This window comes from Babylonia areolata, chromosome 13 (genome assembly GCF_041734735.1).
Source record: "Babylonia areolata isolate BAREFJ2019XMU chromosome 13, ASM4173473v1, whole genome shotgun sequence".
Taxonomy (NCBI): Eukaryota; Metazoa; Mollusca; class Gastropoda; order Neogastropoda; family Buccinidae; genus Babylonia; species Babylonia areolata.
The window spans coordinates 23301849-23316848 of record NC_134888.1 but is presented as its reverse complement, the minus strand read 5'-3'; the positions used below and the strand labels follow the sequence as shown (position 1 = coordinate 23316848).

At 43.8% G+C, this 15000-nt stretch overlaps 1 protein-coding gene across 5 annotated transcripts in view; it reads left to right on the top strand.

Annotated features, from left to right (window-relative positions):
* Positions 1–4855: 4855 nt before the first annotated feature.
* The window catches only part of LOC143289152 (myosin-VIIa-like), a 125389-nt gene continuing 115244 nt past the window's right edge, over positions 4856–15000 (top strand). For 3 of the 5 annotated variants that reach the window (XM_076598052.1, XM_076598053.1, XM_076598049.1), the window contains exons 1-2: positions 4856–5013; positions 11719–11797. In XM_076598052.1, coding sequence (XP_076454167.1) covers positions 11780–11797 — 18 coding nt within the window. In that variant the 5' untranslated portion in view covers positions 4856–5013; positions 11719–11779. Of the gene's footprint in view, positions 5014–9037; positions 9067–9302; positions 9400–11718; positions 11798–15000 lie in introns of those variants that run through there. The other 2 variants (XM_076598051.1, XM_076598050.1) reach the window with 2 other exon arrangements.

Genomic DNA, 15000 nt, shown 5'->3' with positions numbered 1-15000 from the left:
GCATCTGCTTGGCAGATGTGGTGTAGCGTATATGGTGTGATTTGTCCCGGAACGCAGTGACGCCTCCTTGAGCTACTGAAACTGAAACTGAGACGGACAGGTGACTGAAGAAACGGTGGACTGACATCATCATAATCAAGTTATAATGAGTTGCAGAATGGACAGGAAAGAAAACCATTTGCCGGCAGAGACCCACACTTTCATTGTGGAAAAACAAAACAAAACAAAACACGTGACAAAACAAACAAAAAAACAACAAGAAGACAAGACTTGGATAAGTCGGTCACGGTCTGACAGTTCATCAGTTCACCGGCAGAGTTAAGGAGACGTAGCCGGCAGACTGATGAACAGCCTGAAACTGACTATATATACTAACTCCATGGCCATCCGCTTGAAAACGTCATCACCACAAAATATCTTGGTGTGAACATCCAAGATGACCTACGCAGGGGATCCCACATCAATTCTACAATCAACAAAGTCAACAAGGGATCCCACATCAATTCTACAATCAACAAAGTCAACAAGGGATCCCACATCAATTCTACAATCACTGAACAAAGTCAACAAGGGAACCCACATCAATTCTACCATCAACAAAAGTCCACAAGACCTTAGGCTTTCTTCCGTCGGCCACGGCACAACTGACTTGAAGATCCGAGTAGAAGAAACAAGAAGACGGCAAATGAAACTGCGTACAAAACCCTTGTTCGACCTATCCGACCTTGAATATGCTGCGTCTGTTTTGGATCCCTATACAGCCAGTAACATCCAGGTCATCGAAAAGGTCCAGCGCCGAGCACTGAGCAAGATGGGTCACAAATCGACATCGACAGACGTCTTGTGTCAACTCCGGCCATCCTTTGCACCCGGCTTAACTGCTTCCCCCTACAAGTCAGACGAAAAGAATCTCGCCTGGAGATGTTCTACAAGTTCCACCATGGTCTCATCTCCATCAACTCAGTCTACCTACCACTGAACACCATCAGACAGCAGGCTGAGCTAAAAAAAATAAAGAAAGAAAGAAAGAAACAAAAAACAAAAACAAACAAACAAACAAACAAAAACCCACCTGCAACTGTGACATCCCTGCCTGCAGGACGCAGTGCAGACAGATGTCTTTCTTTCCCAGTACCATCCCGGAATGGCATAGACTACCCAAGGAGGTTAATTGTCACGGTCATCACAGCCGAGTCGATGGATTGCTTTAACTCGCTTTCTGCCTGTGACTACACAACAGAGTAGACTTACCCCCCTGCCCCACCCCCCCTTCCCTCCTCACCGCACTCCCCCACTACCCTCCAACACTTCTGCTTAGTCCCCCCAGCCCCCTACCAGCTGTGCTGGTCGGGTGTATTCCCGGGGACCGCTACGGTTGCCGGACTGGCCTAGCTGGAAAAGCGGCGAACACACCAGTGGACTGCGCCCCATCTCCCTTATCAGTTAATAAATAGCACATCTGAATAGCACCAGCTGAATTGCGCCCAACAGCAACCTCCCACAACTCGACAATTTTCATCAGTATACTGATGTTGGTCGTCAAGTGGAAGAAGAAGATATAGTATTCCCCCCCCCCCCCTTTTTTTTAATCCCTTTTTTGTTTTTTTGGATAACATTTTTTTGGAAAAAGAAAATGACAGCGCTAACTGCCACGTACAGTACCGGTCTATAAAATATTATTCGTCAGTATTATTGATCCCCAGATTCTTGAAAACTAGATCGATGTAATCAGTTGCACAGCCGGCCTGGCGCCGGCGGGCCGCCGCGGACTCAATCCGTCAGTGGAATGTTAATCAGTCAAACACCAATATTGCATCGACATTCAATGATTATGAAAATCAAGTTGTTTGTGTATGCCGGTAAACTTGAGTTCTGAGAGACTGATGATTAAATAACACTGAGTGCAACATACATTGATTCAGTTCGTCAGTTTACTTGTTTGCTGAGTTTGATCAGTTCGCTCAGACTGCCGGTGGACTCCCGCCATCTGCACCGTTTCAGTGGCATTACTCCCACGCCGCTCATTTAGATTCCCCCATACACGGCCACACCCGGGTTCGTCCGTCACAGTTCCAGCGTCGGCAGTCCGCAGGGAATCATCGATGTTAGGTCGCCAGGAGGCCACACACCAGTGGAGACCCAGCACTGCTGCTGAGTCACTTCGGTAGTGTTCAGTGGTGCCTGTTCTGATTTAACGTACTTATGACACCTCCTACTAAGCCCCCTACTAACGACAATAATGGCTTAGTCGCCGCGGAGCCAGACTGAGTGAGCGTCCCTCCCACGGAGTGGAGACCGCCACCACATCCCTCAAACAGCCACCCATGAATCTGCCGACACATTGGCAGGACTCACCCCAGGCACGGAAGTGGAGAGGTATCGAAACTGAGGTCACCATGAGAGCAGGGCGTGAAAGGCCACAGACTGTGGACTTTTTGTTCGCGTCAGTTTTTTTTTTTTTTTGTTTTTGTTGAGTTCAGAATTTATTTGTACCATTCCTTTCCGGCCAGCTCCTTTCATCCCAGTCCGGCCTTTAATTGTTTGTCAGTTAATCCATCACTTTCCGTTCCCTTTTCCATTGCCCAACCATCGATGACTAAAAGATGATTGTCAAATCGATCAGTCCTCAGCGGCTGACGCGCGGTCTGCTGGACGTGTGAATGATGACTCTTCCACCTATTTTCAGGACGCGCGTGCGCGCTCAGTCACACACACACACACACACACACACACACACACACACACACACACACACGTACACTGCACGCACTGACACACACACACACACACACACTCAAACGCACACACACACACACATACACTCTCTCTCTCTGTTGCAGAGACAGAGCCCTTGCCCCCCCCACCCCCAGTCCCCCACCCGCTACGCACACCTGCCCACCTGTTTACACATACACACACACACACTGACACACTGACATGTACACAATGATACACACAGAGCACTCACACACACACACACACACACATCCCCCCACATTCTCTCTCTCTCTCTCTCACACACACACACACACACAGAGCAGACACTAGCACACACACACGCACTGGCGCGCGCGCGCGCACACACACACACACAAATACGCACGCACGCACGCGCACTGCACACACAGAGCCCTTGCCCCCCTATGCCCCCACCCGCTACACGCACCTGCCCACATACCGCCCCCCACCACCAACATCGCCCCCCCCCCGCCGCCCCCAAACTCCCCCTCCCCGTCCCAGAAAATGACAGTTGGTTAGAAAATAATAAAATGATAAATAGATGATAACTGGGGAAAAAAAAGGAAAAGAAAAAAAGGCTCCGTCGCTGCACTCAGTGGAAAACGGCAAACAAAAGCCTTTTATGTGGAATCACACCCAATTAACCTTTAATCATTGGTTTCCAGTCCGCTCTGTGAACTGATGAATTGAACTGATAAACCATGCTTGTGTGTGACAGCCACTGAGTGCCAAATCTGGAATTAGATTATCAGCAGCTCGGGATCATGCCGGTGAACATGAACTGAGGTGGTTTGGATTTGATTCCATTTATAGACTGAAAGACGGCAGGCTCGGCTCTGTGATTATTGTATTAAATTGCATGTTTCCCGGCCCTTCACTCAGAAAACTTTGAAAAAAAGAAAAAAAGAGGAAAAAAAAAAAAAAAGTAACGAGAGAGATTATGTTTTAAAATAACTGATGACATGCGCTCTCCCAGGTCAGTCCGTTATTTGCCACGGCGATAGACATGCTTGTTGGTCCGTGCAATGTATCAATCCTGATCCTGAGTTTCAGTTTCAGTTTCAGTAGCTCAAGGAGGCGTCACTGCGTTCGGACAAACCATATACGCTACACCACATCTGCCAAGCAGATGCCTGACCAGCAGCGTAACCCAACGCGCTTAGTCAGGCCTTGAGAGAAAAAAACAAAAAAACAACAAAAAACAACAACAAAACAAACAAAAACAAAACAAAACGGGGGAATAAATAATAGATAAGCTTACATAAATACATAAATAAATAAATAAATAATAATTATAATATAGAAAAAGGTAGTAGTAATGATAATAGTAATACTAATAAAATGATAATAATAAAAAATAAATAAATAAATAAATAAGACAACAATGGTGATAAATAAGCGAATAAATGTAAAACATGAAGACACACATTCACAATCCTGAGACACGCACACTTTTACTCAGGCGTTTACTGTTTTCAAGTGACGGACTGCACACCGCTGAACCCTATAACATTTCATAATGACAACACTGACATAAAATCATTTGAAAAATAAGTGGGAATGCACATTCTCTATACTCATGCACAATTGCACACAAATAAAGAAAATATAGTTTTAAAAGACTGATTGTGTGAAACTACTGACAGCATCTGCATATGTCAGCCACCCCCTACCCCATCGATCATTGAGTAATCAATATCAGTTGTTTTTGTATATATGTATATCCATTGAATAGTCAGTGTTTGACGGGCCAATGACACATCCTATAGTAGACCGTGATAAGGTTGCTTTTTGTGAACTTGTGAATAGTAACAATCACACATTAATACATTTATGTTTTTATTTTATTTGGACATCCAGATTGCTGTTTCCTTGGCGTCTTTCATTAGTCCAGTACTGACGTCAGTGCTTCTGAAATATCAGTATTTGGCCAAAGCTTAATGAATTATGTATCATTCGACGTAACTGATCACCGTCTGGTTTTGTCACACAGACACACACACACACAGACACAAACACACAGATCTATGGAAACGACATTTGAGACATCTTTTCACAGGGGCACAAAAGCAAAAAACAACAACTCCGGCACTGATTTTCGAGCGGGCCGCGGCAAGCAAGCAAGCAAGCATAACATCAGTTTCAACACTCACCGAACGCGAACGGGTGTGACTGTGACGGCGAAATCTTTAAAAAAAAAGAAGTCGCCAACACTTTTGTGACAACGATTATGCCTCGCTGAATTTGTGCTGCAATGTCCCAGCGATTACCGAGGTAAGTCTGTTTTAAAGTAACTTTGATATCTTTGCAAACGTCGTGCAGAATCTAAATGCTTGTGTGCAGAGAGCTGTGCTGAGTGGGGCTTCGGTTTGTGTCAGGTGTCCTGTGTTTTGGTTGCGGCTTGGCTTGCGACCGGTACGAATGCAAAGAACTCCAAAGTGGGTATTATGTATGGGAGGGGACCAGTACTTGAGTTTTATGATAGACTGCGAAGCGTTGTTGCAGACGTCTGCATTGGCTTGTGTCGAGACGTTTGGCAAACGAAAACAAGATTCGTCAACACTCGCAATATATCTTATATTCAGCGCTATATAAGTACCATTATTATTATTATTATTATTATCTATATACACGCACACACACACATGCACATACACGCGCGTGCACACAGCCACACACACACATTGGTGAAAGTAAGATCTACATGGGCACTGAAGTCAGTCCAAAGCCATGAGGATCGAATAGCCACCTCCCTCCGCTTTCCCCCTTTCCCGGCTCCCCCGCCTTCTGGGCATCCCTGCACGCCCCCTCCCCCCCCCCTCCTTGTGTGTCTTTGGTGTGTATGTGTGTGTGTGTGTGTGTGTGTGTTCACATCACTGGGTCTATCACACACACACACACACACACACACACACACACACACATATATATATATATATATCAGTGGGGGGTGGGGTGGGTGTGGGTGCAGGTGCAGGTGCACGTGTGTGTTCAGGTGGTTGGAGGGGTGATAGAATGGGAGAGTGGTCAAGAACTCAAAAGCACTCACAAACGTGCACACACACACAAACACAAGCACACACACACACATAGAAATAATGTCCAATCAGTTACTATTGTTGGAAATTGCAGAATCCCTGTTACATAATCCAATAGGAGTGTTTCTATGATGCGACCAACTGATATTTGATTTTACTTTCGTTGTTGTTTATGCTGTTAATTTATGTTTCACAGTTATTTATGAATTGCTGATTCCATTGTTTTAGTTTGTCCTTTCTCAGTATATCCCCCTTAAACTACCACCCCAGTCCACACCACCTGTACACAAAACACACACACATGATGCGTTTAATATCACTCTGAGTGAAAAGGCGTTAAAGAAAGAGCGCACACACACACACACACACACACAAAAGCCAAGCTAAACACATAGCACATGATCCCCACCCCTGTGACCTCTACACACACACGCCCACCATATACATATTCACTGCTTTTCAGTGAAACTTGAGCCTCATCTTCACTGGGTGGACAACAGTCAGTGACAAGATTCCAGATGTAATTTCCTTTCACCCTGCATTAACAATTTTGAGCATTTCCAAGTTGACACTCATGTATGGAGGGTCAGATGGGTGAGAGAGAGGAAAAAACTGCTCTGAAGTGGATCCCTGGAGGTCAGCTTAACTAATAATCAACATGACTGGATCATAGAGAAGAAGTTCCCCGCTCAGCATGAATTTCGTAATGCCTGAAATAGAATGTTATGTACGACCGCTGTGTGTCACCTGTGACAAAAACGCCATGAATAAACATGAAACACACATATATACACACACATGCGCACAGATGCAAAGACGGACACACACACACACACATCCTTTCAAATAAATAAGAAAGAAGGTAAAAAAAAACCCAACCTAACTACGCTGCTATGCGGCAATGTATGCAGCTTGGGAGGGTGGTGGTGGTGGGAACAGCCGGATAAACCTGTTGGAAAAGAAATAGATTTATTCATCGTGTTTACATGTACCAGGGGTATGCTCATGTGTGCTTGTTCATGTGTGTGTGTTCTTCCTGAAAATTTATAAACTGAGTCAGAGGATATGTCACTTTGTCTCTTAAGTTGCGTGACTGTCTAACCAGAGAACTCTTGTGTTCTTTTGAACAAGGCGTCAATGTTATGTCAGTCACATCGTGTGACTAGTCATTCTTCTTGTTCAGAGCTATTTCTAGAAAATGAAGATGGATATGCTCTTATTTTGAACAGTCATCGTCTTGTGTGCATACTATTTATACGCCATTGACATGAAACATGCTCATGAATATATCGTTGTGACAAGATGTGTACTCACTCACGCACACACACACACACGCACATGTACATGCACACAGACATGCATAATACACACACATGCATGAGCGTGCACACACACACACACACACACACATGCACACACACACACTCACTCACTCACATACACATTCATATGTAAGAAGCACTGGTAACTGAAAGTTCTATCTTTTCAATTCAAACTGTCAAGACTTTAGTGTTGTTTCAGTGAAGCATAGAGACCCATTTCTGCTCTTTGCCATTGCCATTGGGTTTCTGGGGCACTCACAGTTGCACAGTCCGGTGCACCCGTAGAAAGATCATCAACCCTTTAACTCTCCTCCCCATCTTCCCACCTACAGTTATGAAGAAGCTGGGTTGAGACTGTTCCTTTTTACATGCATGTATTTGAAGTGAAAATTGCTGTCATCTCTGCCGTTTAATCATGTGTGTGTCTGTGCGTGTGTGTTAGTGTGAGTGTTGGAGTGTAACAGTTGTAGTATTGATAGAATTTTACTTTGTGAATTTTATGCATTGTGTTTTTATACTATTAATGATTCTGTTTTATGTTTCTGCTACTTTTTATATGCTTTCTTGTTTCACTTTAGGTATTGGATTGTAAAGCGCTTAGAGCTTGCTTATGCTTGTATTACAGCGCTATATAAAAATGAAATATTATTATTATTATTATGTGTAATACTATGATCCCTCTCTCACTGACGCCAGTGTTCATCGTGAACAAGTATGGTTTTTGCAGAGTTGTCTTATGATTTGAGTGAATCTTAATGATATTTTGATGAGTGTCTGAAACAGTCAGTGGTGTGAGTGTGTGTGTGTGCGTGTGTGTGCGTGTGTGTACACATTCACAAATATACACGTGTATAGATAGTTTGTACACTGCACACAGTCACAAGTATGGTTTTTGCATAATTGTCATATGAGTTGAAGTGAATTCTGATGATATTGTGGAGTCTGTTGAAAACAGTTAGTGGTGTGTGTGTGTGTGTGTGTGTGTGTGTGTGTGTGTGTGTGTGTGTGTGCTCTTGTGCGTGTGTGCATATGTGCACACCCGTACATGTACACATGTGTTTAGATAGCTTGTGCACTCTGCACACAATTACATATGAACACATATAAATGGATAGGATACAACCTTTGGCAAACACAGACCTGATAACATCATCTACCTCCATAAAGCTTTTTTTTTTTTCGTGTGTGTGTGACCAAGATACAATGATTGGTGAAAAAACCTTGCCATACCCCCCCCCCCCCCCCCCAAAAAAAAAAAAAAAAAAAATCCCACAAAAACACTACCATCTTGCATGCACGCAGAATCATTCAGTGTTGTTTTTACACAGAGTATTACGTGGCTGTAGTCATTTCACAGCTGACAGAACAGCCTATGTTTGTGTTCATCTATCTGTATTGACTGGGATGTAAGGTAGATTGTGTATGGCCATGCACCTGCCAGATTCCTTTGTTGCTGTTTGGATTATTGCATGGACACACACACACAAACACACACACACACACACACACACACACCAACCACCACCACTACCACTACCACCATCTAAGATCACTCTCGGTGAACAGGTGTTAAACAGATGTTAAACGGAAGAAGAGAACAACGCAACAACAACAAAAAACAAAACAAAAAAAACAACAACAAAAAAACCGCACACAAAAAAACAAACACAACCCGGAGCTCACAACCGTTCCTCCCCCTCTCCCTCCCCCCTCCTCCACCCCCAACCCCATACCCCCTCCCCTCTCCTCTTCTTTCTTCATTCAGGCAGGCTACATTCATGGAAGACCTAATAGCCAGGAATTTGGAACCTTCAGAAATCTAAATCAGCTAAGTACTGGGACTGGAGTACCCGCAGACAAATACTGAACAATTCTGTCACCGAACGAGGAAGGCCTGTCCCATTTACCAGACAAGATCTGTGCTACCTTAGGGGGAGGACAGCTCCATCGGTGATTGGCTTGGATGAGTGAGTCCCTGTTCCTGTTCACAACCCTGGACAATCTTATTCTTATCCCTGTGGCAGCCAGTGTCATTGTAGAGGTGGTGGTGTGGTGGTGGTGGTGGTGGGGGCAGGGGTGCGGGGGGGAGGGGGGGGGGGGGCAGAGGGGGTTATTTGTGTAGGTACTCAGGCGGAAAGACCACTGTCACGTAAATACCTGTTCCTTGGCTCTTAATTTGATCCTCGCTGCCTGTGAGCGTGACTTAGACTCAGAGCTTGGCTTGTGCTGTGCTGTGCTGTGCTGTGCTGTAGTGTGCTGTGCTGTGTCTGCACTGCGGCAGATGTTTTCCCCGATTTAAGGTTGCATCTTTTTTTTTTTTTTTTTTTGAGGGGGAAAAGTAGTGCGTGACGGTTTATCGTTGGTCTTTTTTGAATGCACTGGCACGTTTTGCGTTGTTGCCATCTCTGGTTAAGGAGAAAGCGGAGATGGAGGTTTACATGAAAGGTGTAGGGTTACAGTCTATTCATGTTGCTGGTTTTATTGTCAAGTGTCTTTTCTGATGGGATGTGTTTGGTGTGTGTATGAACTGGTTTGGGCTGGGGTGTGTGTGTGTGTGTGTGTATTTGTATGTTGTGTTTCTTTTTATCACAATAGATTTCTCTGTGTGAAATTTGGGCTGCTCTCCCCAGGGAGAGCGTGTCGCTACACTACAGCGCCATCCATTTTTTTGTATTTTTTCCTGCGGGCAGTTTTCTTTGTTTTTCCTATCAAAGTGGATTTTTCTACAGAATTTTGCCAGGAACAACCCTTTTGTTGCCGTGGTTTTTTTTAATTTTTTTTATGTGCGCTAAGTGCATGCTGCACATGGGACCTCAGTTTATCGTCTCATTCGAATGACTAGCGTCCAGACCACCACTCAAGGTCTAGCCTCCGGAGGGGGAGAAAATATCGGTGGCTGAGCCGTGATTTGAACCAGCGCGCTCAGATTCTTTCGCTTCCCAGGCGGATGCGTTACCTCTATGCCATCACATCACCCCACTGTGTGTGTGTGTGTGTGTGTGTGTGTGAACCTGTGTATCCCCTTGTATGTGATGGATATGATAATGTACGTATGTCTTAAGTAATTTGTGAACTGGTTGTATGTAGATGTAGCCAAGATAACAGAAATAAATAAATTTTGTATCATCACACTGTTCATAAACACCTTTTAAAGACTTGCATGCACTCATACATACATACACATGTACACCCCAGTACAGTGACAGATAGAAACAGATGTTTTTGCAGTGACACCAGTTACTGTTACTGGTACTAATGTTCTGTAGAATGTACAAAAGGAATAGTTTATATACAAGTTTTAAGTTTGTTGAACAGATTTTCGTTTGGATGTTCTGTAGAATATGCAAAAGGAATAGTTTATTTACAAGTTTTAAGTTTGTTGAACAGATTTTCGTTTGGATATTCTGTAGAATGTGCAGAAGGAATAATTTATATATGAATTCTAAGTTGGATGAACAGATTTTCATATGTACCAGTATGAAGCTGGATGAACAGATTTTCATGCAGTGGTCAGAATGATTCGTAGCTTTTTATTTTTGCGTTTCAGCTATATGGTTGTCTTCTTTCTGCTGTGTAAGTGGGCAGCAGCTCCCATGTTTCACCCGTATCTTATAGATCTTTGAATGGTCTATAACATGCTTCAGTTTTTCCCTGTCTGTTAGGCAGCCATACTCTGTTTTCTGGGTGTGCATGGCAGGTATGCTTGTGTTTCATGAATTCATGAATTACAGATGTTTAGCATGTACAGATGTTCTGAATGTGTGTGTGTGTGTATGTATATGTATGTATATATATATATATATATGTATATGCACATGAAGGGGATATAGACTCCAGCATACTCCACATACTGGGCATTTGAACTGTGCAGGTTGTCACAGAATGGTTGTGTGTGTGTGTGTGTGCGCGTGCGCGCGTGCGCGTGTGTGTGTATGCTTGCGAGTGTGTTTATGCATCTGCGTGAATGTGTGTTTTCCCCACATGATTTTAAATGAGAATCTGTTCACGAAGAATATTGCAGTCTTCAACCCAAAGGGGCCGTCTTGATAAACCTTTACCATCAGGTGATGCTTTACACAGTGCAGTTACCATTACCTGACAGTGACGTGACTAATTTATGCACATTTACATTGAAAGCGTTAGAATATTAAGTACATAATATCCATATGCGCACACACACACACACATGCACGCACACACGCACGCACGCACGCGTACAAAAACCCATACGCACACACAAGTACACATTTGACACATGCATACATGCACACACACAAATACACATTTGACTTAAGTACACACATACACACACACACACACACGCACACACACACACACACACACACACACACACACACACACACACACACACACTACTGGGTTTTAAACTGGGTAAAAGAGATATTTGTGTGTTTGATATCATTATTCTTATCATTATCGATGCCAGTGAAAGCAGAAGAATAAATTTCTGTCTTCCATGTTTTATCATAACAATAAGAATTAAAATAATGAAAAAGAAATGAAATATATATATCTATATGGAGGAATCAAGACTTTTGCACAGGTGAGACATGCTTGGTGAATACTGTAAATATTTATTTATATATTGTGTGTTTCAGGTTGGGGCTCAGTGATACCTTACTGAACTGAAGGAAAGAGAACGGAAAGGGAAGAATCAAAATGGTGATACTTTCAAAGGTAAGTGACTGAAAACAGCAGCTGTCCTCCCCCCCACCACCCCCCCCCCCCAGCCCGGCCCCCTTCAACTTTCCCCCCAACCCCCCCCCCCCACACACACCCGCGGTCCCCCCCCCTCCTCCCCCAACCCACCCCCCAAAAAAACCTACTTTGACAAAAGTGTTCTTTCTGTTTGTCTGTTTTGCCTTATTTGTGTGTGTGTGTGTGTGTGTGTGTGCATGCGTGCATGCATGCATGTGTGTGTGTGTGTGTATGTGTGTGTGTGATAGATAGATAGATAGATAGTGTGTGAGATAGTGTGTGGCTGGGTGTGTAGGGGGTTTGTGAGAGCTTTTGGGAAAGGGGGGGGTGTTGAGTGTGCCTCTGTGTGTGTGTGTGTGTGTGCATACGTGTGTGTCTGTGTGTATGCGTCGCTGCGTGTGCGTGTGTGTGAGCACACGAATACAGTGAGCGAGAGACACGGAGAGAGAAAATGGAGAGGGAGAGAAGGAATGCCCCTAATTATGGTCTGACGGAGAGAGAAGAAATTGCTTTCTCTGTCTGCTCTCTGCTTCCCATGTGGAGAAGAGGAATGTTTAAGAAGTGGTGGTGGTTTCTTTTTTTTTTTTTTTTTTTAATTTTTACATTTTGTCTCTCTCTGTTGTTTTACACTGCAAGAAAATTCTTTTGTTTGCTTTGAAAAAAATTCTTTGAATATCCCTACATACACCTAATGATCTGTTCAAAAGGAAAGCAAGCACACACCCAATATCTTTGCAATTGGCTGTTGAATTCATTTAGTACTGGTGCAAATGTCCACAAAATGGACAATTCACAGACTGCCCTATAAAGCATACAAAATGTTGTTAGATTTACATAACAGTGGGATGGGAAAGTTTGTTTTGGACTGGAATGTTCGGGTGAAGCAAAGTGAAAATGGATTTGCAGTTGTGTTGTTCTGTCAAAGCTGTTGGAGACGATAAAGTTTTTTTATTTGTGCGTTTCATGAAAGACTGATCGACAGCAAATGGCAAAACTGGAATTCGCATGTTCAAAATGGTGACCAGTCTTAGATAAATCGACAGATCAGTAACTTAGATTTTCTTCCATCTTGTGTGTCTGTAGATGCTTATTGACAGATATGTTTACAAGTAAATATATATATATATATATATATATATATATATATATATATATATATATATATATATGTACGGACTCCCCCACACAAGTAAAGTGTATGTCTTGTCCCATGAGAGGAGCAGCAACTATCCAGCACTAATGTGTCATCTGTCTGTGTGTGTGTGTATGACTTGTGAGGATTACTACCTGTGACGACGGTGGCAGTTTTCAGTGACAGATATGCCACAGATGATGTATTGCCCCAGTCATGTGTGAAGGGATTTAGGTAACAGGATTAAGAGATTTGCATATTATGATGCGTAATATCAAAGGTTTTTTTTTTTTATGATATGATCAAAGGAATTGTATGTTTTGATCAAGGGATGCTCACAGTATCAGTTTCAGTAGCTCAAGAAGGCGTCACTGCGTTTGGACAAATCCAAAAACACTACACCACATCTGTCAAGCAGATGCCTGACCAGCAGCGTAACCCAACGCGCTTAGTCAGGCCTTGAGAAAAAGAAAACAAAACAAAAACAAAAGCAAAACAAAACAAACAAAAAAAAAATGCTCACAGTGTTTAGTGGATTAGAACATTAGGCATTAGCGTACATGTTGTTTGACAGAGACATTGAAATTTAAAGGGTTGGCTTAGGTTGCATAGGTGTTTGAAGCTGTCAGTGCTTGTATGTTGATGCTCTTGCAAGCAGGCTTGTACTGTATTTAGAAAAACAACAACAAAAAAACCCAACAACCCCAAACTTTTGAATTGAACAACTGAGCAAAAGTAAAAGCTGAGCTGGACTGCATTAGCATTCGACAACTTTTACAAATGATAGTGGATACTTTACACTGAGTGTATATATATGTATGATGCTATGACTTCAAGAACTTTTTAATAATTGAAGCCATACCATTTGTTTTTAAACCTTGCTTGGATCGGGCCCCCACCTTCCTGTACTGAGCCCTAGACACAGTAGATATGAATTCATGGTCGTAAAAGAATATGGGACCTTTGACCTGTAAATGTTTTTATGCCGTAAGAAATGGACCCTTTGCAGTTAGCTAGGCTATCAGTCTCTCTCTCTCTCTCTCTCTCTCTCTCTCCTCTCCTCTCTCTCTCTCTCCTCTCTCTCTCTCTCCTCCTCTCTCTCTCTCCTCTCTCTCTGTCTCCTCTCTTCTCTCCTCTCTTCTCTCCTCTCTCTCCTCTCCCCCCCCTCTCTAGCTAGATGCCTTTCATTACTGCTTCATCCTCTCTCTCTCTCCTCTCCCTCTGCTCTCCTCCTCTCTCTCTCCTTCCCCCCCTCTCTCTCCTCTCTCTCTCTCTCTCTCTCTCTCCCTCTCTTCTCCTCTCTCTCCTCTCCCTCCTCTCTCCCCCCTCTCTCTTCCTCTCTCTCTCCTCCTCTCCCCCCTCTCTCTCTCCTTCTTCCCCCTCTCTCTCTCCTCTCTCTCTCTTCTCTCTCTCTCATCTCTCTCCCCTCTCTCTCTCCTCTCTCTCCCCTCTCTCTTGTATTTGACAGCAAATACCTGTCTGTCTAAAAGGGACTGAGACAACCACAATGACATCTGTGCCTGTAGGTGAAAAAACCCCCAACTGAACTGTGGGTTGAAGAAGTGACAGAAAGTGGAACACAGTGAAGGGTCCATTCCCCCTTGTAAATAATACACAAAATATGCCAGGCCCTTGACAAGGTGAAGGAATGTCGATGGGGAGGGAAAGGTGGAGGCAGGAGGGGGGTCGGGGGGGTGGGTGGGGGGGGGGGGGGGGGGGGCTGGGAGAGGGAGGGGGTTGGCATATTTTTACGGGGAGGAGGTCCTAGAAATGCAGTGTTGATTCAAGGGCTTTTTTTTTTTTCTTTTTCTTTGTGTGTGTGTGTGTGTGTGTGTGTGTGTGTGTGTGGAGCACTGTGACCTTGAAAGCTGGGTTCCTTCAGTGTACTGTGGCTGTGAAGCAACGGAGGTATGAGGCAGATTTGTTTGTGTGTGACTGGATTTGGTCTGTAAAAGTACATTAGCTTGCGTGCTTGCTTGCTTGCTTGGAATTGCATACTCTCAGACACATAGACACATTCACTCACCCACAGACATACAAACACGAAGGC